A 22,794-nucleotide genomic window follows, 5' to 3' on the forward strand; every position below is an offset into this window, starting at 1 on the left:
AGAGTGCAACTCTTTTGAAAAAAAAAACGTAATCTACCAAACTACCGTGTTTTTTCAGTTTGCACTCACCGATGTCGATGCCATTCGTATTGTCGAGCAGTGTTTTATGGTAGAGATTAGTAAAACACTGCTCGACATAACACAATGAAGCCCGGCCGGATCAGTGTGATCCGTGCAGGGCTTCACTGTGTACAGTACACAATGACCTCAATTAACCTCGCTAACCACAAGGTTAATTGAGGTCACCCTCAAGAGTGACCTCAATTAACCTTACGGTCTACCGCAGACCGCAAAGTTCCCACCTTTGAGTACAATGGTGGATAGCGATTCTCCATTATATCCAATGCGTTCCACCTGATTGACAGCCCAGGAATACACAGCCAATCAGGAGAGCGCTATGATGTTGGCTGCCGGGTCCTCTAGTGACAGGAGTCACGGGGGGTCCTGACATTCGGGGAAAGGGGATCCATGTGTAGACATGGATCCCCTTTAGTGCGATGATTCGGGATTTTCAGTTTGTTACTTTTTTAACCTCTGTGATGCCTACTTGGGCAGAAGAGGACCGATCTACTCCGGATAATAGGTGAGCATATTGGGTTTTTCATTACAGGTACACCAATGGATTCTACATGGAAAAAGGGGGCCGATGTGCTGCGTGGGACACTAGGTAAGTATGTTTTAGTGTGTAAGTGTGCATGTTTGTGTAAATAAACTTTTACTATCACGGTGTGTGTTGTGTTTTTTTTTTTTGGGGTGGGGGGTATTTCTTTTGTTGTGGAACTACAGGTACCAGTGGGCCCTTTAATTCCCTTCATGCTGGTACTTGTTATTCTCCAAGTACCAGCATGCGGGGGAGGCTTGCTGGGTCTTGTAGTTCCACAGCACATGACAATATTCTTAACACATTTTTGGCTATCAGCCCTCTATCCACCGCCCATGGATGGGGGGACAGCCTCTGGCCTCACCCCTGGCCCTTGTGTGACTGGAGAGGGGGGGGGGGGGAGAGACCCCTTGATTTAAGGGGTCCCCACTCCCCCAGGGAACCCTGGCCAGGGGTGACTAGTTGGGGGGGGGGGGGGGGGGGTAATGCCACGGCCACAGGGACCAGTATAAATGTGTCCCCTGGCTGTGGCATTATGTCCCTGGCTAAAGGAGTCCAGTGCTGATTTTAAAAACACAGGGAACACCTATGTCTTTTGTCCCCCATATTTTTGGAACCAGGACCGGACCAAGAGCCCGATGCTGGTTGTATAAATACTGGGTACCCCTACACATTTATTTTTTTCCCCTGGTATTTTAACAGCCAGAAACAGCTCAAAGAGCCCGGGGCTGGTTATGCTTAGGAGGGAGGACCCCAAATTGCGTTGTGTTTTTTAACTATTTCACACACTTTTAAACAGAGAAGCATGCACGGATCTCACTGATCCGTGCATGATTCTCCAAACACGCCAGCCACAAGCTGGTCCATTTGAACGTTCTATTTCTGTACGAATTCCATGCTTTTCGCCAGTGTTTGGCTATTGTCGGCAGAGATAGGGAATACAAACTCTTAGTAAATTACCCTGTTGTATGAGGTGTATGTAAAACACCAACCGTGTTTGACCGATGGTCTATTGATTTGTATTTGTGTGGACGGCAGTGTATCTCAATATGAATGGCCCCCAACACTGCCATGATTTGTGTTTAGTAAATTTTCGAGTTGCATTTTCTGAAATTGTAAGCTTAGTAAATTTACCCCCTAAATATTCAAAATTATATTCAAGGTTTCTACTATGTAGAGAGTAAGGATTGATTAGATATTAGTATATTAGTGCTGTTTGAATGGGAAATTAGTGGTCTATGGGGGTGATTCAGACATGATCGCTAGGCTGCTAAAATTGTAGTCCTGCCATCAGATAGTCTCCGCCCAAGGGGAGTGTATATTTGTCATGCAAGTGTGCGATCGCAGCAGCTAAAAAAAATCCCTCAGTCAGCGGACAGCTGCAAATCCGTTCGCACCTCACTAACCAGTGAATGGTTTGTACCACTGTGTGCAGTCTGTGCGCAGCCCAGGACTTACTCCTACAGTGCGATCAGAACGGGCTGATCATGGCCGATCTGATGTCACACACCCTCCCTGTAACGCTTAGGAATGCCTGTGTTTTCCCTGACATTACCAGAAAACGGTCAGTTACCACCCACGAACGGCCTCATCCTGTCGCTGTCCGGCGATGCCTGTTGTTTGCCAACATGCATGCACATTGCGGTGCATGTGCAGTTAATCACTGATCACCCGCTGTGCGAAAATGCACAGCAGTGATCAGGTCTGAATCCGACCCTATGTACTAATCCTTGGAAAGTAGTAAAGTGTACAGGATAAAGTACCAGCAAATTCGCTCATAACTGCCATGTTACAAGCTGTGTTTGAAAAATGGCACAAGCTGATTGGTTGGTAGTTTATCTCCATCCGCTTTATCTCTCCCCAAGACTTAGTACATATGGCAGGATGTAATGAAGTCCAAGATTGTGGGTTGTTTAACGATCTTGGACTTTTTTTTTTTAAAGGGCTAATCGCTTACAATGTAAAACCATGCCTTGTAAGTGATTGCACATTTAAAAAAAAAAGTCTAAGTTTGGTCGGCATCAATGCTCCACCGGCGATCTTGGACTCCATTACCTCCTTCATCTCCTCTTCATTAGAATTGTATCTCCACTGCACTTCATTGATGCTGTTAATTCACCCACCGACCCCTCCCCCCGCGCGCACACTCACTCACTCACTCACTCACTCACTCACTCACTCACTCACTCTGCCTGACAGTTCAATGACAACATCTTCATCTGGCTTTTTCATTCTTTTCATCTCATTCTCTGTGACTTTAACATACCCACTGATGTTGCTACCAGCACTGACACCACTAAACGCCCCTCTGTCACTACCTCTTCTGGTTTCTCACAGTGGACATCTCACCCACCCCAGTATTAATTATATTATCGTTGGTCGATTTTGCATCAACGTTTTTTTATATACACACTGAACTATTTTTCTGGCTGATTTGGACAATATTACATTACATTACATTGATATCGTCCAAATTGGCTTGCATGAATAAACGATGATCGACCAACAATAAAGCACTGCGGGAACACGCATCGTTCATCGTTGATGCATCCACACTGAGCGATATGAACTATTTACCGTTCATTTTTTAACGATATAGTTCATATCGTCCTTCAATATCGCCAAGTGTGTAGGGCCCTTATCTGACATCCTAATACATATTTATCATGGCCTTCTACTCTGTGACGCTTTCTCTTGCCATGCAATAATAGTTTAGATTCTTCATATCAGTTTGTTTGTTTTATTTGTTCAGATTGTTTTATTGCCTGTCCGATGCTACAGAACCTGTTGCAATTTATAAATAAACATTGATAATGATGATGATGAAGTGGTAATGTGATTTTAAAAATGTTGCCTATGTAACATTTTATAACATACATACCAATGACATCCTGATACTGCTTGATAACAGCCTTGGGATTAGGGCCCATGAAGACATAAAAATTCAAAATCCCTCCTGTGGTTCTCCAGGTCAGAGCTGGAGCCGGCTGCAGTATGATATCTGGGGATAAACCAATAGGAATTTATGCTATAACCTATGCTCTGAACATGTATGCAGAACCTAAAATATGGTCAGCATGGATAAAAACTTTGCAAGCCGACAGTTCCATTTTATTAACGTGTTTAAAACCTACTGCAGCCAGGGCCGTCTCTTTCATTAGGCAGCTTTAGACGGCTGCCTAGGGGCACTGGCCCTTGGAGGGTGCCACTGAATTCATCAAGCAATAAATTGAAGGATGTCTAAGTACGAGACATCCTCCTTTTACACTGCACTGGCAGCGGCTGCTGTGGGTCTAATCTGGTACCGCTGCCACTGTCGGGCTGCACTGCAAAGTGCCTCAGCGCTTCATCCATGCTGACAAGTGTATCATCAAGTCATGTCACTTACATGTGTGACGCCCGGTGCGGCTCCTGTTTTAAAAGGGGGTGTGGTGTCATCAGAAGGGGGCATGGCTTCATGAGATGGGATGCACGGGACATGGCCATGCTTCCCGACCCCCGTTTCCGTCACTACGGGGGTATGGGAGATGTTGGCTGACTACGGAGACTGCAGTGCCGGCTTCTTCACTGTGACAGAAGTCGGGCACTGCACGTAATGTTACAGTGCAGCACTCGGCTCCTGTCACTGAGCAGGAGCCGACACTTTAGTGACACTCCTCGGCGGGTGACACCCGGGTGCGGACCGCACTCCCCGCACCACCGTTGTGATGCCTTTGCCCCCACGACCGCTCCTCATAGCCCTGATGCACCTCCTCCAGACCCCTGGATCCAGGCTCTCCAGCAGCAAGCAGAACATGACTACGTGTCTGCACCCACAGTGTTGCTGTGGTGCTGCTGCCGACTGTAAGAGGAACCCTGCCAAACATGAGGGTAAACAACATAAGGTAAGTAACCCATGGTGGTTTCTGCTGGACCACAGAGGGGGGCGGGGGGGAGTATGGGGGGAGTTTGGAAGGCACATTTAAGAAAACACAGGATCCTAAAAAGTTATGTAGGTGCATATATACAGTATGTACACATACAATAAAATATGCCCACCAGATGTATATCACTCAGCATAAAAGTGAAACTGGCCTCAGTGTCCGATTCTATTCTTAACATGCCAGCTAACATTTATACATATTACAGTATATCTTTTCATTTTAAAAGTCCTTGAGTGTCATCCCTTTTCTCTATGTATAATGATACCTCCGGGTGGTGGTAAGAGGGAGGGGGTTTTGCAGATTAGGGGGCACTAGGCTGAAACTTTGCCTAGGGTGCAGAGAGACCTTGCATCGGCCCTGACTGCAGCCTTATTCATAAATAATTATTTTGATCTGCTAATTATGGGATAAAGAACGTTTATGCTTAATTTGAAGATATTTTAATTGACACACAACACTTACCCATGGCATTGCTGTTGAGTAGAAACACCCCATGAGCTGAACCATTATTTTCCATTGCGAGGTAGAATGGATGAGTACCATATAGGTTTGCATCTTTCTAGCCAGCAAGAAACAGATAGATGGTGTCAGACATATTCTAAAGGTTACAACATACTGTGAAATTATCACTTGATAGGAGTAAATAGCAGAAGGTTTTTACGGAATTAGAATTTGTAGCAGAACAGGCTTCTTCTGGCAGTAATACTTTTGAGTTCCAGTTTTGGTTTTCCATGCCACAACGTGGCTTTCTGCACTGTATTTGTAGCATATGCTTTTTGCATTTTGCTGAATTTATAGATGACGTCAGTGTCAATCAATTCTGCTCTGTGATTTGGTTGGTCTAGCAGAGAGAAATTTCTCATGAAGCACTAAAGATCAAATGTTTTTTTTTCCTTAAGCTTTCTGGAATCGCGATGGGGTAATCTGTCTCTCTCTCTCTCTCTCTCTCTCTCTCTCTCTCTCTCTGACACTACACTCTCCACAGTTCTGGATGCAATGTTTTTTGTCTGCACATGTATCTGAGTCACGTAGCAAATGTGTCCCAGTTTTGTTTATACAGAGTCATAGATCAAATTTAGACCCACGGTAGTAGAAAGGGGCTTTCCTGCATGATGACTGGGAGGTAACCGGGGGGAAGGGGGTGGTTGGGGGGAGGGGGGGGGGGTTAAAAAGATGCATGGAGATATTACATCTTATGGGAGTGTCCACCGCTATTGGTCAACATGCATTAGGTCGACATGGTCACTAGGTCAACATGAGCAAGGTCGACATGAGTTTTTCACTTTTTTCATTTTATTTTTCATTTTTCATACTTTACGATCCACGTGGACTACGATTGGGAATAGTAACCGGTGCCAAGCGCAGCAATAGCGGAGTGTGGCACCTTGCCCGAAGCATGGCGAGCCATGCGAGGGGACACGGTGCACTAATTGGGGTTCCCCGTCACTTTACGAAGAAAACGACACCAGAAAAAGTAAAAAAAAACCTCACGTCGACCTTGTTCATGTCGACCCAATGACCATGTCGACCTAGTGGCCATGTCAACCTAATGCATGTCGACCAATAGTGGTCGACCTAATGGCTGTCACCCTAAGTGTGGTCAACCTAATGACCCATACCCCTTCCTAACATCATAGTCATAACTACAATACTGCTTGAGAGCTACCCACCTGTCCTTATAGGCAGATCGCACTGTCACCAAATATATAATTGAGGAGACCCACAGCCGATGTCTGAGCCAGTAAGCAAAAGCTGGGTGCAGCATGCGGTGAGTTGCCAAGATTCCTTCAGGATCCTATTGGTTTTTCACATTACCCTACTGCAGGCTTTTTCAACCAGTGTTCCGTGGCACACTAGTGTGCCGCGACCAGTTGCAAGGTGTACCGCGGAGCCAGAGCAGCTTCCTGCACCTTCAGAGTGAACTGTTGGCCCGAGCTCTTCTTAGAGGATCAGTTGTGCTCCGGCCATGACCTATGCCTTGAAAACTATGTGATATCATAGGTCACAGCCGCCGCGTCTCGCCACCCAGCCCACCCGCCTGCATACACATCTTCCAGTTCCTGCCTGCATGCACAGCTTTCTTTGCCCACCCACATCCACACCTGCCCGACCGCCCGCTGCTTAGTATTCGCAGAACTCCACTATGAACAACCCCCGCCACTGAGTGACAGGGAGGAGTACAGCTGATAATAATATTTGTTATTTTATTTCTTCTGTGGGGAACAATAGTATTTCAGTAGGATTTATGTGGGGATAATAAGAATTTATGGATTTATGGGGGGAACAATGTGAATAATTCATGTGTGGAGCAATAAGACTTATGTGGGGAGAAATGTGATTAATTTATGTGTGGAGCAATAAGATTAATGTGGGGAGCAATGTGATTGTTTTTTCTCTGTAGGCCAATGTATGTGTGGATTTTTTTTTTTTTACTGTAAAGGCCAATGTGTGTGTATTGCTTTTTCTGTGAGGAACTGATGGTGTGCCTTGGCAATTTTAAAATATTGGGGGGTCATTCCGAGTTGTTCGCTCGTTGCTGATTTTCGCTATATTGCGATTAATCGCTTACTGCGCATGCGCAAGGTTCGCAGAGCGCATGCGCTTAGTTATTTTACACAAAAGTTAGGTATTTTACTCACGGCATAACGAGGATTTTTCATCGTTCTGGTGATCGTAGTGTGATTGACAGGAAGTGGGTGTTTCTGGGCGGAAACTGTCCGTTTTCTGTGAGTGTGCGAAAAAACGCTGGCGTTTCTGGGAAAAACGCGGGAGTGTCTGAAGAAACGGGGGAGTGTCTGGACGAACGCTGGGTGTGTTTGTGACGTCAAACCAGGAACGAAACTGACTGAACTGATCGCAATGTAGGAGTAAGTCTCGAGCTACTCAGAAACTGCTAAGAAATTTCTATTCGCAATTCTGCTAACATTTAGTTCGCAATTCTGCTAAGCTAAGATACACTAACAGAAATGTGACTCTGCACCAGTCCTAAAGGTTCAGGTAATAATTTATGGAACCAGAATTATATTAATATATAGGTGTACTTCCTATCATTTATACCTGGTGGTGCACCCAGAGTCAGGGAGAAACTAGAGAAAAAACAACTTTGCAGAAGACTCTTGTGTGGGTGCACTCTTGTTTATGTTATATGACTAATAATTAAAACATAACTTTTATTAAATCACTTTAAAATGAATCCTCACTCTCATATTCCACCATATAGAATTATAATTATACCAATAAATGTACTCGTATAATCAGAAATGAATAAGAAGCCCAAAAGGGTTATTATCACAAAAAAAAATTGGAAATGTTCTGGTTAGTCTATCACCAAAAGACTTGTAGGAGGATGTAGAGACTATGGCTCTACATCCAATTCCTAACCAACCAGCACAAGCGAAGCTTGTTTTAATGAGACCCATTGAGGTCTCATTAAAACAAGCTTCGCTTGTGCTGGTTGGTTAGGAATTGGATGTAGAGCCATAGTCTCTACATCCTCCTACAAGTCTTTTGGTGATAGACTAACCAGAACATTTCCAATTTTTTTTGTGATAATAACCCTTTTGGGCTTCTTATTCATTTCTGATTATACGAGTACATTTATTGGTATAATTATAATTCTATATGGTGGAATATGAGAGTGAGGATTCATTTTAAAGTGATTTAATAAAAGTTATGTTTTAATTATTAGTCATATAACATAAACAAGAGTGCACCCACACAAGAGTCTTCTGCAAAGTTGTTTTTTCTCAAGCTAAGATACACTCCCAGAGGGCGGGGGCTTAGCGTGTGCAATGCTGCTAAAAGCAGCTAGCGAGCGAACAACTCAGAATGAGGGCCATTGTTCGGTGTGCCGCGAGTAAAAAAAGGTTGAAAATCACTGCCCTACTGAATTAAGTGATGAGCACCCATTTCCAAAACCACCAGGAATGCATCTACCAACCAGTCATTGATTCCTGCAGATCCAAGAGAGGTGTGCAGTATATGATGCACTAGAAGGGCTTTGGTCCTCTTGGGTTAAGTGAAAGACAATTTGGCAAGCAAAGCAGGTTATTATCTTTCACTTAATGAACTTTGCTAAAGGCATATTCCATTGGAACTAACACACCTCATCTGTACAAGGCCTCCATTTATACCAGTTGTTGTAGCACATGCAATTCGGAATTTAGTTTCTATCTTGGTGCTTCAAGAGTCTTGTTTGCCTGTTTATTGACTTCAGTTTCATCCCTCATACTTCTACATTCTCCAAATCCCCAACATCAGCTTTATCATTCCTAATTCTATCATCTCCAAAACCCATCAAATTCAGCTTTGTCTTTTACAAACTACGATTCAGGAATAAGTGGTTTGGATTGATATGGTGTGTCTCTGATAGCTGTCCCACCCAAGTTGTTCACTCCTGGCAAACACCAGCACTGTAAAAGTTGGACTATATTTATGGTTAAACTTTTCCTGTTACAGTTTCTTCCCCAATACAAATTGAAAGTGAAGGAATGGGTACTGAATGGAGAGGCTACAACATGGAAGGAGGTTATCGTAGACCAGCATGTACTTGCTAGTGGCAGTCAGCCTCAAGAGACAATCTGAGTAGAGAACAATCCAACCAAATTTTCCTGGCGCTGCGATTGATCAGAATTGAATGCAGCAATTCTCAAGGGTAATTGGTTTTTAACCCCTTATATGCAAAAAAAAAGTAAAAAACAATGAAAATGCGCTAATTCAATTTGATGTAGATTTTAATTTACAGATAAATAATAGAGCATATACAATATTAATACCGGCCGGCATCACATAAAAAAAAAAAAAAAAAAAAACATTAAAAAAAACCTTAAAAAAACACACAATTAAAGCTCCTCTTTAGAGAAATGGAACTCACACTATCCATGCATTTGTTTTTTACATGAACAAATGCTATATATTCAGCTGCTTTTTGTTAGTAATCAGGCGAACCATGTATTAATAAAGTCCTTAATTTATCCACGTATCTAAATATAAGGTTAGTATCCATGCCACAGAAATATCTTGCAGTATGCTTTTAGTAGCCTATTCACAAATTTTGTTGGTATCCAAGCAATTCATGCATTTAGTATAGTGTTATTATTTAACAGTCCGTGACTTCTCGCACATACAGATAGTTAGCATTCAAGTAGTTCATGCATCATTGTGACATTTATTATATAGAGCAGTCCATGTAGCATGGCTCAATTAAGATGGATTGCATTCAGGCTGCTTTGCATTCCCCCTCCCGGCTGACTCTCTCACTCTCAGCCTTATCCGGAGTTCGTGGGCAGTAGTTGCAATGTGCTCACCTGATTCCCTTTAGCACTAGGGTTTTTAATTCAACAGACTGGCTGGCTGACTAGCACAATTAGCTATGCTTTGAGCTGTGATCCATCCGTGGTGATAGTGACAGGCGCGTTTCCCCACCTCCTCGTGTGTATCAGCGGCTTCCTCAGTGTCAAGTGTTTTTTTTAAGGGTTCTTTAATTTTTTTTATTGTGATGCCAGCCGGTATTAATATTGTATATGCTGATTATTTATCTGTAAATTAAAATCTACATTATATTGAATTAGCACAATCTGAGTAGAGGAACACCACTTTTCTGCTCCTTCCCCCTCCCAGTAGGAGACAAAAGTGTTTTGGCTTTGGGAAGATCAGAGAATAAACTGACCCACAGTCCAAGAAGCGGAGGCTCATGCACTTAATCCGTTTAACTTGCTTACGTGTTGAGGGGAGACAAGCCCACAGACATTATTCCCACTACAGTCAGTACACTGGAGTGTGGCATGTAAGTAAGTGATTCAAGGAAAAGAGTACTTATATGTTAAAAGGCCATCACAAAATATGAAGCGGCACTTGCATCTGGTCAAGCAAACTCAGCATCAGCGCACTGTCTTCTGCATTAGACTAGATGAATTGAATATATTTCACTAGGGTGAATATTGTGTGTATAAGCTTAGCCTGCTCTGAGTCAGGGTATGGACAATACACATTGTAGCTCTGTCAGAGACAAGATCTTCTAAGCTGTTGGTGGATCCTGCTCATTGAGAAGGTGTTGAGTTAATCATATATTTTTTTTCTATGTAATGAAGGTTTTAAAAAGTTTTACTTAACATAAACCTATGTACAATAATAAAATAGACTTATTGTATTTTCAGCATCCTGTTATACGTTTTCCTTACCCGTGGAATTAGGTCTCTGTTCCAGAATGTTAATCGTTTCCAGTTGAAGTCTAAGTTAATGGATGTGAGATGCTCACCAAGACCATACACAAATTTTGAAGGAAGAGTTGTGGACATTTGGATGAATTGGTCTGCAAACAGAAATGGCGCCACACTGGTGTTTAACCTGAAATAAACACAAGCAAATTTCTGTTCTGCTTACAATGGACTCAAATCATTAATTCATCTAAAATAGAAACAAAAATATAAACTATAAAGAACAAGAACTGGGTTAACCAAGCACCAATCCATCCATCTTTAGTAGGTAATTAGGAAACTGTTTTTTTTTTTAAATTATTCAATTGCTGTGATGCATGAATATAATGGTGCCCATACACTTGTGAGATAATCGGTGCTAACCTTCGATTTCGACCGCATCTGTGAGAGAAATTGAAGGATTGGATGCAAATTTTAGGTACCTTGAGACGCGATGCGCGGGCACGCTGCTCGAATGTCGTGTCTCAAGATATTATGTGCTGCACTTAATATCTCTCGCATCGCGATCGCATGTGGTTTTAAAACCACATGAGATATATCGCACTGCGATGGGCACCCGCTGGGAGCGGCCACAGGCTACTCCCACTCGGCAGTGACGTGCCGATCACGTGATTACCATGCGATCTATAGCATGGTGATCACTTTGGCAGTTCAGGTGCGATTTCATCGCACCTGAACTGCCGGTGTGATGCCCTGCGATGTCGCGGGGCATCGCACTAGTGTATGGGCACCATAATACTATACTATTAAAACTGATAAGAGGCATGTTGCTAAAGGTAGCTGTAAGATGCTATCAGTTTGTAAGACTGCATAAAGCATTTGTGATGTAATGCAAGTAAATGTATTCTTATTCCCGTTTTGAGAGCTGAATGCGTCAAATGCAGTGCGAAGTAATTACATGAGTGTCATTAGACAAAAAACAGAATGCAATTGAATCACTTGTAAAAAATACAAATATACAGTATATGGCCCCACTCGGAACAATGATTTTTAGTGCCACAAGGCCCCCGGTGGGGTTGATTCTATTTCGGAGTGGGAGAAGGGACCTTCTGACGTATCTGGGGGCGGAGACACGTCACCAGGGGGAGGAGCTACGGGCGAACAGGGTACCCGAAAAGTACCCTCGCGGGCTCGCTTCGCTCGCCACGCTTCGGGCTCGGTGGCTCGCTCCGCTCCGCTTTGCTCACCATCTGATTACTAAAGGTAATAGTTGGTGGTGTAGCAAGGGCCAGTGTACTCGTGCGGTCACTGGCCCTGCTACTAGCCTGCACCTTCCTCCTTACCTGGGATGGCTCGGCGCCATCCCATGGGGCCGGAGGTCGCACTGGCTCCGGGCAGCACTGGGGGCCGGGCCTGGTCCGGTCTTCCCCTGCCTGGCCGGTTGCAGAGTTCGGCAGTGGGCGTGGGGGCGGCAGTGAATATCCACTGCCGCTCCACGCGGGTGATGGCGGCGGGCCTGCATCCTCCGGGACTCAGGCCCCGCCAATCACAGCGCCGCTTTTTGAATTTGGCGCCAGCCGCGAGCCAATCACGGCTCGTGAACTGGCAGCCAATCGGGAGTGGCGGCGGCGAGCCAATCCCGGCTCGCCGTGTCATAGCCCCGCCCCCCGGCACTGGTTTGTTTTAGCCAGCGCCGGGCGCGTGAAGTCAGTTCGGCGACGGAGAAGGAGCGGAGAAGTGCTCCTGAAGATAGAAGAAAGAAGACGGCGCTGGAAGTCCCGGAGGGCGGCGGTAGTTGCAAAAGAGCTGAGACACGCCGCCGCCCGCCGGGTGAAGTACAAGGAGCCGACCCCCGTCGGTGAAGACCTCGGAAGCCCTGGGACAGCGGTGTGCAAAGCGAAAGAGCTTGCACAAGCCACTGCTGCCCAGGTGAAGTCTCCAGGAAGCCCGGAGGTGGTGGGAGCCATCCCACCTCCGGCGAAGACAACGCGGTGGGCATGGCCGGACCAGGCTTGGTCCAGCCGTGGCCCTTTGGACGGGTAAGTACAGGCGGTGTCGCTCCCCCTTCCCCTAGACCACCAGGGATTCGGGCACCAGGCCCGGGGGGCATGCAGGCACTAGGCCTGAGGCGCATTAGGCGGGCGCTAGGCCCGGGGGACCGAAGGGGGCATTAGGCCCACTGGCCGGAGGCACCTTAGGCGGGCACTATGCCCGTGGGGCAAAAACAGGCACCAGGCCTGAGCAGCAAAGGGCGTTAGGCCCCCATTATCCCCCCACAGTTAGGCAGACATTGGCAGGGGGCATCCAGGGCAAGGAGGCCCAACGCAATGGTGTGTACATAAGTCGGCACTAGGACGCAGGTTGCTGAAGTCGGCGTTACGCCGCAGGTTGCTGAAGTCGGCGTTACGCCGCAGGTTGCTGAAGTCGGCGATAGGCCGCAGGTTGCTGAAGTCGGCGATAGGCCGCAGGTTGCTGAAGTCGGCGTTAGGCCGCAGGTTGCTGAAGTCGGCGTTAGGCCGCAGGTTCGCATAAGTTGGCGCTACGCCACGTGTGTGATGAGTTCTCAGTTTTCCCCACAGCCAGGCCCCCATGAAAGGTAGGCTGTCGGAAGTACGCGTTGGTGAGTACCACAAGGTTGAAACAGTATTACGGTGTTGTGCTATAACCTTTGTATAAGTGTCTCTCCGTCATAAAGCGTAAGCAGCGCCACGTCCCGTGGGCTGTGTTGTGTGTTCTCTTACAGGAGCAAAGAAGAAGGGCCAGTCGTCTGGCGGAAGCCGAGTATATAGCTGGTGAGCATAAAGGTGTTTCGTGTGTGTTCGTGGTGTATGTTGCCCCTCCCCCACCTCCCCTTTGGGCGTTTTCATTCAGGGTCGCCCCTGGTGCTTCGCACCACTACGGGGGCACCCAGTCTGAGGCCACAAGTGCCAATGATGACCCTTCACTGAGCCCAGTGTAGGCCACCCCTGCGTAGTGTGTCCCCCGTTCGTTTCAGGTCACCAAAGGAAGTTCTGTGTCTGGACGTGTGCCAGTACCGTCTGAGCTACTTCGACGGACTGAAGGTGGAGGACGGGAGGCGTGAGGTACGTAGGCTGGTAAGTGAGCGCGCCGAACTTTGTTCCCCAGGGCCCCACCCCCGTGCCTCTTACATTTGGCGTAGCCGGCAGGATCTGCGGACGACAGACACGATCTGGAGAACGCCACCAGAACTGATCCACCCCCTGGCATGTGAGGATAGAAGTAACTGGCCCGTCCTCACGTCTGCTGACCTACTACGGGCAGTGCAGCAAGCCATAAAGCGTAACCGAGAGGAGCGCCGCCAGAAGAAGCGTCATCAAGCCACCACCGACCCCTACCAGACGGGCCAGCAGACGGAGGAGTACCCCCGGCCACCTGCTGCTGGAGTGGATGTCGAGACGCAGCCGTTGGTCGCAGGGATCCATAGCGGCGGGCATTACTCCACAACCGAGCCCCCAAGATCAACAATCCCCGTGGAACATAGGGATTGGCCCCGAGATTGCAGCGACCAAGCAGTCCAATCGGAGGGGCCACAATGGACCCAGCGGAGCTTGGACGAGCCCTGGTGCGCGCTCTGTGGAGAAGTGGACCATGAATCGCCGGATTGCCCACACGCCTGAGCCCGGGCGATTAGGAATTGGCGCCAAGGGCAAGCCGAGAGGAAGGGAGCGTCAGACAGGCGCCAGGAGGAGCGTCGGATGCGGGAGGTCAACTGGTCTGCCTGTGATGACTACGGCGGCGACCACAAGGGCTGCACCTGGGACGACGACCGGAGCGAAGGGGAGGTAGAGAGATGTACGGGCTGCGGCGATCCCGACCACGAACGGCCCGAGTGCCCCTGGCCTAGGGACGACGTATCCTCCAGCTGGACCGACCTGGAAGATCCCGACGACGATGGGTGGGAGACTGTGTCATCTGATGAGGAATCCAGTGTCTCCGACCAGATTACGGATATCCTTGAAGAATCCAATAACGACGAGTGGGAGACCATGTCATCCGATGAGGAACCCGGTGTTGCTGACCAACCTGCAGACGACCCGGATGACGACGACGGGTGGGAGGATATGTCATCAGATGGGGAATCCAGTGTCCTAGAGCGCCGGAACCAGCTCCAGGAGGCCACCGCCCTCGCCATGGAGGGTCTACCCCCCCCACGGTGGTCCCCAAGGGGATAGCACCCCCAGGCCAAAGGGGGAAGGTGAGTTTTCCCTCCACAGATGCAGGCGCAGATACGTCGGATGGGACACCTGAACGGGGGCCAACCTCCAGAACTAGCGATGAAGGTCCTGACGCCAGGACAAGGGCGATCTTCAGCTTTGTGGGGACCACAAAGGAAAAAGCGTGGAGGAATGTAGCAAGGGCCAGTGTACTCGTGCGGTCACTGGCCCTGCTACTAGCCTGCACCTTCCTCCTTACCTGGGATGGCTCGGCGCCATCCCATGGGGCCGGAGGTCGCACTGGCTCCGGGCAGCACTGGGGGCCGGGCCTGGTCCGGTCATCCCCTGCCCGACCGGTTGCAGAGTTCGGCAGCGGGCGTGGGGGCGGTGGTGAATATCCACCGCCGCTCCACGCGGGTGATGGCGGCGGGCCTGCATCCTCCGGGACTCAGGCCCCGCCAATCACAGCACCGCTTTTTTAATTTGGCGCCAGCCGCGAGCCAATTGGGAGTGGCGGCGGCGAGCCAATCCCGGCTCGCCGCGTCATAGCCCCGCCCCCCGGCACTGGTTTGTTTTAGCCAGCGCCGGGCGCGTGAAGTCAGTTCGGCGACGGAGAAGGAGCGGAGAAGAGCTCCTGAAGATAGAAGAAAGAAGACGGCGCCGGAAGTCCCGGAGGGCGGCGGTAGTTGCAAATGAGCTGAGACACGCCGCCGCACGCTGGGTGAAGTACAAGGAGCCGACCCCCGTCGGTGAAGACCTCGGAAGCCCTGGGACAGCTTGCACAGGCCACCGCTGCCCAGGTGAAGTCTCCAGGAAGCCCGGAGGTGGTGGGAGCCATCCCACCTCCGGCGAAGACAACGCGGTGGGCGTGGCCGGACCAGGCTTGGTCCAGCCGTGGCCCTTTGGACGGATAAGTACAGGTGGTGTCGCCCCCCCCCCCCTTCCCCTAGACCACCAGGGATTCGGGCACCAGGCCCGGGGGGCATGCAGGCACTAGGCCTGAGGCGCATTAGGCGGGCGCTAGGCCCGGGGGACCGAAGGGGGCATTAGGCCCACTGGCCGGAGGCACCTTAGGCGGGCACTAGGCCCGTGGGGCAAAAACAGGCACCAGGCCTGAGCAGCAAAGGGCGTTAGGCCCCCATTATCCCCCCACAGTTAGGCAGACATTGGCAGGGGGCATCCAGGGCAAGGAGGCCCAACGCAATGGTGTGTACATAAGTCGGCACTAGGCCGCAGGTTGCTGAAGTCGGCGATAGGCCGCAGGTTGCTGAAGTTGGCGATAGGCCGCAGGTTGCTGAAGTCGGCGATAGGCCGCAGGTTGCTGAAGTCGGCGTTATGCCGCAGGTTGCTGAAGTCGGCGATAGGCCGCAGGTTGCTGAAGTCGGCGATAGGCCGCAGGTTGCTGAAGTCGGCGTTAGGCCGCAGGTTCGCATAAGTTGGCGCTACGCCGCGTGTGTGATGAGTTCTCAGTTTTCCCCACAGCCAGGCCCCCATGAAAGGTAGGCTGTCGGAAGTACGCTTTGGTGAGTACCACAAGGTTGAAACAGTATTACGGTGTTGTGCTATAACCTTTGTATAAGTGTCTCTCCGTCATAAAGCGTAAGCAGCGCCACGTCCCGTGGGCTGTGTTGTGTGTTCTCTTACAGGAGTAAAGAAGAAGGGCCAGTCGTCTGGCGGAAGCCGAGTATATAGCTGGTGAGCATAAAGGTGTTTCGTGTGTGTTCGTGGTGTATGTTGCCCCTCCCCCACCTCCCCTTTGGGCGTTTTCGTTCAGGGTCGCCCCTGGTGCTTCGCACCACTACAGGGGCACCCAGTCTGAGGCCACAAGTGCCAATGATGACCCTTCACTGAGCCCAGTGTAGGCCACCCCTGCGTAGTGTGTCCCCCGTTCGTTTCAGGTCACCCCAGGAAGTTCTGTGTCTGGACGTGTGCCAGTACCGTCTGAGCTACTTCGACGGACTGAAGGTGGAGGACGGGAGGCGTGAGGTACGTAGGCTGGTAAGTGAGCGCGACGAACTTTGTTCCCCAGGGCCCCACCCCCGTGCCTGTTACATTGGCGTGGATAGTAGAGGAACTATCCCGCTGGCCTTGCTCCTCCCCCTTGTGTTGTGACTCCTCCCCCAGACGGAAAAGGTCCCTTAGCCCACTTGATGAGAGTGAGTCAGGGAGAGAGGGAGAGGCACATGAGAGAGAGTGAGTCAGGGAGAGAGGGAGAGGCACATGAGAGAGAGAGAGAGTCGGAGAGAGAGGGAGAGGCACATGAATGTGCCAGGGAGAGACGGAGAGGCACATGAGAGTGTGTCAGGGAGAGAGAGGAGCAAGACAGAGTGTCAGGGAGAGGGAGGGAGAGGCACATGAGAGAATCAGGGAGAGAGAGAGAGGGCACATGAGAGTGTGTGTCAGGGAGAGGCACATGAGTGTCAGGTAGAGAGAGGTGCATGAGAGAGAGGGGAGCAAGACAGGAGTGTCAGAGAGAGAAAGTTAGATATAGAGGAACAAGATGGTGAGTGTCTGTGAGGGGGAGGCAGCATGAAATACACTACCAACTCCAGCAGCTCAGGCACAGGTCTCTGATGGGGGCGGGCAGTTCATTGCACTAAGCTCCGCCCCTAATTACACGCAAATCGCTGCATGCACTGCATGTATTAGGGGCAGGCAGAGCAGACTGACTGGGCCAGGCTTAGTGCTTTTCCCCCCTCCCTGCGAAATCCTCCGTGCCGCGATACACAGGCTGCAGCCACCGCGGTGGTTTCCAGTCAGCATAGTGCTCAGATCCTCCTCCTCTCTCTCTCTCCCTCCTCGGGCAGAAGTGAATAGCGCTGTATACTCAATAGGGTGGCTGGTCCCAGGGGTGGATCCAGCGATCCAGGAGGCACAAAACGTCCAATCATGCTGGGGGATGGAGAAGGGGAGAGGTACATTCCACCGGCCGGACAGCCTCACCTCCTCCCTCAGCGATGCAGACACCTGCCAGTGCACTATAATGAGTCAGGCTGACTCACTGTCTTGCATAATGCCTCCGGCCGCGGGCACTTTATTGAGCCTAGTTCTGCCCCTGCCCCCTCTGTCTCTGCTGCAAGATCGGAGCTGAGACTTCCGATCGCAGCAAGCACCACAAAATGCTGCTGTCACTGACTGCTGTGACAGCAGGATGATTCCGGTCATATGGGCACGGAGCAGACGGTGAGGGGAGGCGGGGCGGGAGAACACACTCTCCATGGTCTCCTCCCCTTCCAAGTTCCTCCCTCTGTTGCCGTGGAGACGGAAACTGACTGACAGCGCAGGACAGCGCTGCTGGTCAGAGAGCGCGTCCTGAAGGACCCTGCATTTTTTTGTTTTTGAGTCCCCACCATCAATTCTCGGGTAAAATACATGCCATAGCGCGTTTTTGCGATCACTGCAATACAGATATGGTTGGGTTAAAGACAGACAAATGTGCACATATATAATTAGATACAAATTAATGGTAGGGACTTGGGGTTAAAATGGGCCAGAACGGGGCGGAACTACGTTCCGTCAGTTCTATTTGGAGGCCCGCCTTGCCCGGCCATGAGAATTCTGTAGTGCAGCCGCAGCTCCCACATAAATAGATAGGGTTGGCAGGCGGCGCTAGACTGTGACTGACACCCTTAGTCCACCTCCCTCAGTGCTGGGCTGCGGTGGGAATGAGTAGCCGGTGGCGTGCTGAGAGCAGACACCAGTGACAGATGAGGCAAGTAGGGTGGGGGGTGACATTTATTATGTGTATAAGGGGCACTGCTACCATGGGCATTTACTATGTGTATAAGTGGAACTGATACTGTGGGCATGTGTAAAAAGGACACTACTGTGTAGAGTAGTGTGAATTTGGGACAGTACTCTCTGTCATAATGTGAATAAGGGGCACTACTCTCTGTGGTGTAATATGAAATAGAGGTACAGTGTAATGACAATAAGATTGTTCTACTGTGTGGCGTAATTAGAATTGGTACTATTGTGTGGCCACGCCCCTTACTTGTGATGTCACACCCCTTATTTTGCACCGCGCTTTCAGCATGCACTGTTCATTTAAACAGTATAGTGGTTAGGACACATATTTGTAGTTTACAGGGGGTGCCAACTACCTTCACCCATGACTCCACCGAATGGGACAGAAAGTCGGTGGCGGAGGAAATGAGTTGGACTTAGTGGGGGAGATAGACTAAGGGGTCAAATCAATTCAACATGGATTGAATAGCGCTGTGAGGGAGCTTCCAGAGCTAGTCAATTGAAGTGACCCCTAAGAGGCAGAGATACAAATGCAGGAGATGGACAGAGAGAGAGAGGAGATGCTTTCAGGAAATTTACTGATATATTTAGTAAGTGTGCAAAGGATTAAATGTCACCCCAGTTTTAATTTCTTAATTACTTCTGCTGCAACACAATACTTTTGAAACTTTTTAATGTGTTAGGTCCTGCTAATATGACATGCTCTGTTTTTTGTTGGTGTAACTACGCCTACATTACATTTTGAAGTAGTAATCCCGCCTACTGTGGTATTGGCTCCGCCTACAGTTGGTTTGGTGCCACCCACATGAGGCCACTTCTAGAAACTTTTCCAGGGCCACTTTTGTTTCCCTATCCGCCCCTGGGCAAAACCATGTGCACTGCGGGGGGTGGGGGGACGACAACAGATATAACATCTTCAGAGAGAGTTAGATTTGGGTGTGGTTGTGTTCAAACTGAAATCTAAATTGCAGTGTAAAAATAAAGCAGCCAGTATTTACCCTGCACAGGAACAAAATAACCCACCCAAATCTAACTCTCTGCAAATTCTATATCTGCCACAACTGCAGTGCACATGGGGGGTCATTCCGAGTTGATCGTAGCTGTGCTAAATTTAGCACAGCTACGATCGTAAACTCAGACATGTGGGGGGACGCCCAGCACAAGGCTAGTTCGCCCCGCATGTCAGTGCCGGCCACCCCGCACAAATACAAAAGCATCGCACAGAGGCGATGCCTTTGTATTTGAGAAGTAACTCCCGGCCAGCGCAGCTTCTGTGGCTGGCCGGGAGTTGATCGTCGCTCCCGCTGGCCGCAGCGGCTGAGTGAGACGTCATGCAGCCACCGCGGCCCGCCCCCCCACCCCGGTCCGGCCACGCCTGCATTGGCCGGACCGCTCCCCCTAAATGGTGGCTTAATGCCGCCGTTCAGCCCCCTCCCACCTAGCGACCTCCTCTGTCTCAGAGGCGATCGCTAGGTAACAAAAGCTGCCATGCGCCAGCACACTGCGGCGCTGGCGCAGTTCCGACCCGATCGCTGCGCTGCGACAAACTGCAGAGAGCGATCGGGTCGGAATGACCCCCATGGTTTTGCCCAACTGCTAACAAGTTTGCTGCTACAATCAGGTCTGAATTGCCCCCTTTGTACATTAACTTACATATATACATATATACATATATATAATCAGCATCTTAACTTCCTTAGATTTTTGTGTTTTGATACCTGTTAACTGCACCCAAATAAAACTGCTCTCTGCCCACCCGTTCCACAAGAACTGTGCCAGATAGCACTAAGTGGATACTCATCACTACTTGGCATACCAGTACTAGGAGCCTAATGCAGTACTGAATCCAGGAGGCCTGGTCCTTCTCACTCACTCTTTGACAAGGAGATTTGCCATTCATTTGGGCATGAAGCCTCTGAGGGCCATTAGACTTCAGTGCAGCCTTTATCTGGGACAATAAAACGTCCATATTACTAACAAGTTACAACACTCCTAGATTTGACAGGAACATCATGTTCCTCTGAATTGTAGGGTCTATAAATCAGAAGTGTGCAGCACTGTAGAACAACAAATCACAGGAAATATGCTGCATGCTGTATCTAACCCTTTTGTTCCCAGTAATAAAATATTAGTAGCAAACATAACTGTGGTATGACTTCCTCTATGAGGTCTGAGAATGAATAGCTACTTCTGTGGATCAATTATTTGTGCTTAATTCTGTATTTAAACTGGGTTATCAGGTGTACTATATGACGCCAACAATCAGAATGTTTACATTCTTATTGGCGACATTTAGAATATCGACAATGGGATTTTACATGTAAACTCTAACTCTGAAATTGACCCTAATCCTAAATGCAGCCTAATCATAATTGAACCCTAACCCTAATATAACCCTATCCCTAAATTCATCCTAACCCTAATCTAATCTAATCCTAACCCTAATTGCAGCCTATCCTTAATCTAACCCTAACCATAATTGCAGCCTATATTTAATTTAACCTTATCCCTAATTGCATTCTATCCTTAATGGAATCCTAAATCAGCCTATCCTTAATGTAACCCTAACCCTAATTGCAGCTTAAACCTAATCTAACCCTAACTATAATTGCAACCTAACCCTAACCCTAATTGCAGCCTAACCCTAACCTCACCCTAACCCTAATTGCAGCCGAACCCTAATCTAAACCTAACCCTAATTGCAGCCTAACCCTAATCTAACTCTAACTCTAATTGCAGCCAATCCCTAATCTAACCCTACCTGCATCCTAATCTAACCCTAACCCTTATTGCATCCTATCCTTAATGTAACCCTAACCCTAATTGCAGCATAACTCTAACCCTAGAATCATGTGTTGACATTGTACCTTTTTGACATCGTACAGTGTCGATATTCTGACAATGTCTACATTATGTCGACATTGTGAATTTGATGTGATGAATGTCAACATTCTGAACATGTTGAAATCCTAAATGTTGACATAACTACATACCAGATTATCTGAGTACTATATGAAAGCACTGTTTAAACGGGCTAAGGAAGAGAATATTTGGGGAATCTAGTAATGAGCAATTTGCAGAAATTGCTATGTATGTAACTTTTTATTAGCTATTTACATAGCTGTTTGCAATCTACCACATGCAATTAAACCAACTCACCATGTAAAAACTCTGCTTTTAAAAAAAAGTAGCTATCCTACTAATAATTACCCAACATCCGCAAATATGGGCAGTTTACTTTGTTACCCAATTGCAGTGTTATTGATAGAAAAATACGTTTAAAAACAGATACATGTGATGCAAACATAATGTTACCACTTCATAAGTCACATTCTAGACTAGGGCCCTCATTCCGAGTTGTTCGCTCGCAAGGCGATTTTAGCAGAGTTACACACGCTAAGCCGCCGCCTACTGGGAGTGAATCTTAGCTTCTTAAAATTGCGAACGATGTATTCGCAATATTGCGATTACAAACTACTTAGCAGTTTCAGAGTAGCTTCAGACTTACTCGGCATCTGCGATCAGTTCAGTGCTTGTCGTTCCTGGTTTGACGTCATAAACACCCCCAGCGTTCGCCCAGACACTCCTCCGTTTCTCCAGCCACTCCCGCGTTTTTTCCAGAAACGGTAGCGTTTTTATCCACACGCCCATAAAACGCCGTGTTTCCGCCCAGTAACACCCATTTCCTGTCAATCACACTACGATCGCCGGAGCGAAGAAAAAGCCGTGAGTAAAAAAACTATCTTCATAGCAAAATTACTTGGCGCAGTCGCAGTGCGAACATTGCGCATGCGCACTAAGCTGAAAAACGCTGCGATGCGAGGAAAATTACCGAGCGAACGACTTGGAACGAGGGCCCATATCTCCAATAAGGAGTAAAATGTGGGTATGACAAAAACTACTCACAAGGTTTGGCCATTGCTCTTTCTACTGATTATTAAACCAAAGGGTTCAGCAGCAAATTTGATATCATACTGTGTATGTACTGATTTCTCATGGACACATGGTGTTTCTATAGGAACTTCATAGCGTTTCTTAGCTGGATCTTTTATCTATAGTCAGAAATAAGCCAAAAGGAAAGATGTTATTCAGCAATGCAATGTAAAAATACAAATATTATTTTGATGTCTTATAGAGTATCTAGATTTCAGTGACACATAGAACTTGACTCTTAGGGGCTACCTTTAGTGGTA

The 22,794-nt window shown here is 48.3% G+C and overlaps 1 protein-coding gene across 1 annotated transcript in view; it reads right to left on the reverse strand.

Moving 5' to 3' along the window:
- Positions 1-22,794, reverse strand: part of LOC135057340 (lysosomal alpha-glucosidase-like) — a 138,637-nt gene that overhangs the window by 107,788 nt on the left and 8,055 nt on the right. Inside the window, exons 2-5 of the mRNA XM_063963230.1 lie at positions 22,508-22,653; positions 10,704-10,869; positions 4,987-5,083; positions 3,483-3,602 (exon numbers count right to left, since the gene is read on the reverse strand). Of these exons, the coding sequence (XP_063819300.1) occupies positions 3,483-3,602; positions 4,987-5,083; positions 10,704-10,869; positions 22,508-22,653 (529 nt within the window). The remainder of the gene's footprint in view (positions 1-3,482; positions 3,603-4,986; positions 5,084-10,703; positions 10,870-22,507; positions 22,654-22,794) is intronic.

This window comes from Pseudophryne corroboree, chromosome 3 (genome assembly GCF_028390025.1).
Source record: "Pseudophryne corroboree isolate aPseCor3 chromosome 3, aPseCor3.hap2, whole genome shotgun sequence".
Taxonomy (NCBI): Eukaryota; Metazoa; Chordata; class Amphibia; order Anura; family Myobatrachidae; genus Pseudophryne; species Pseudophryne corroboree.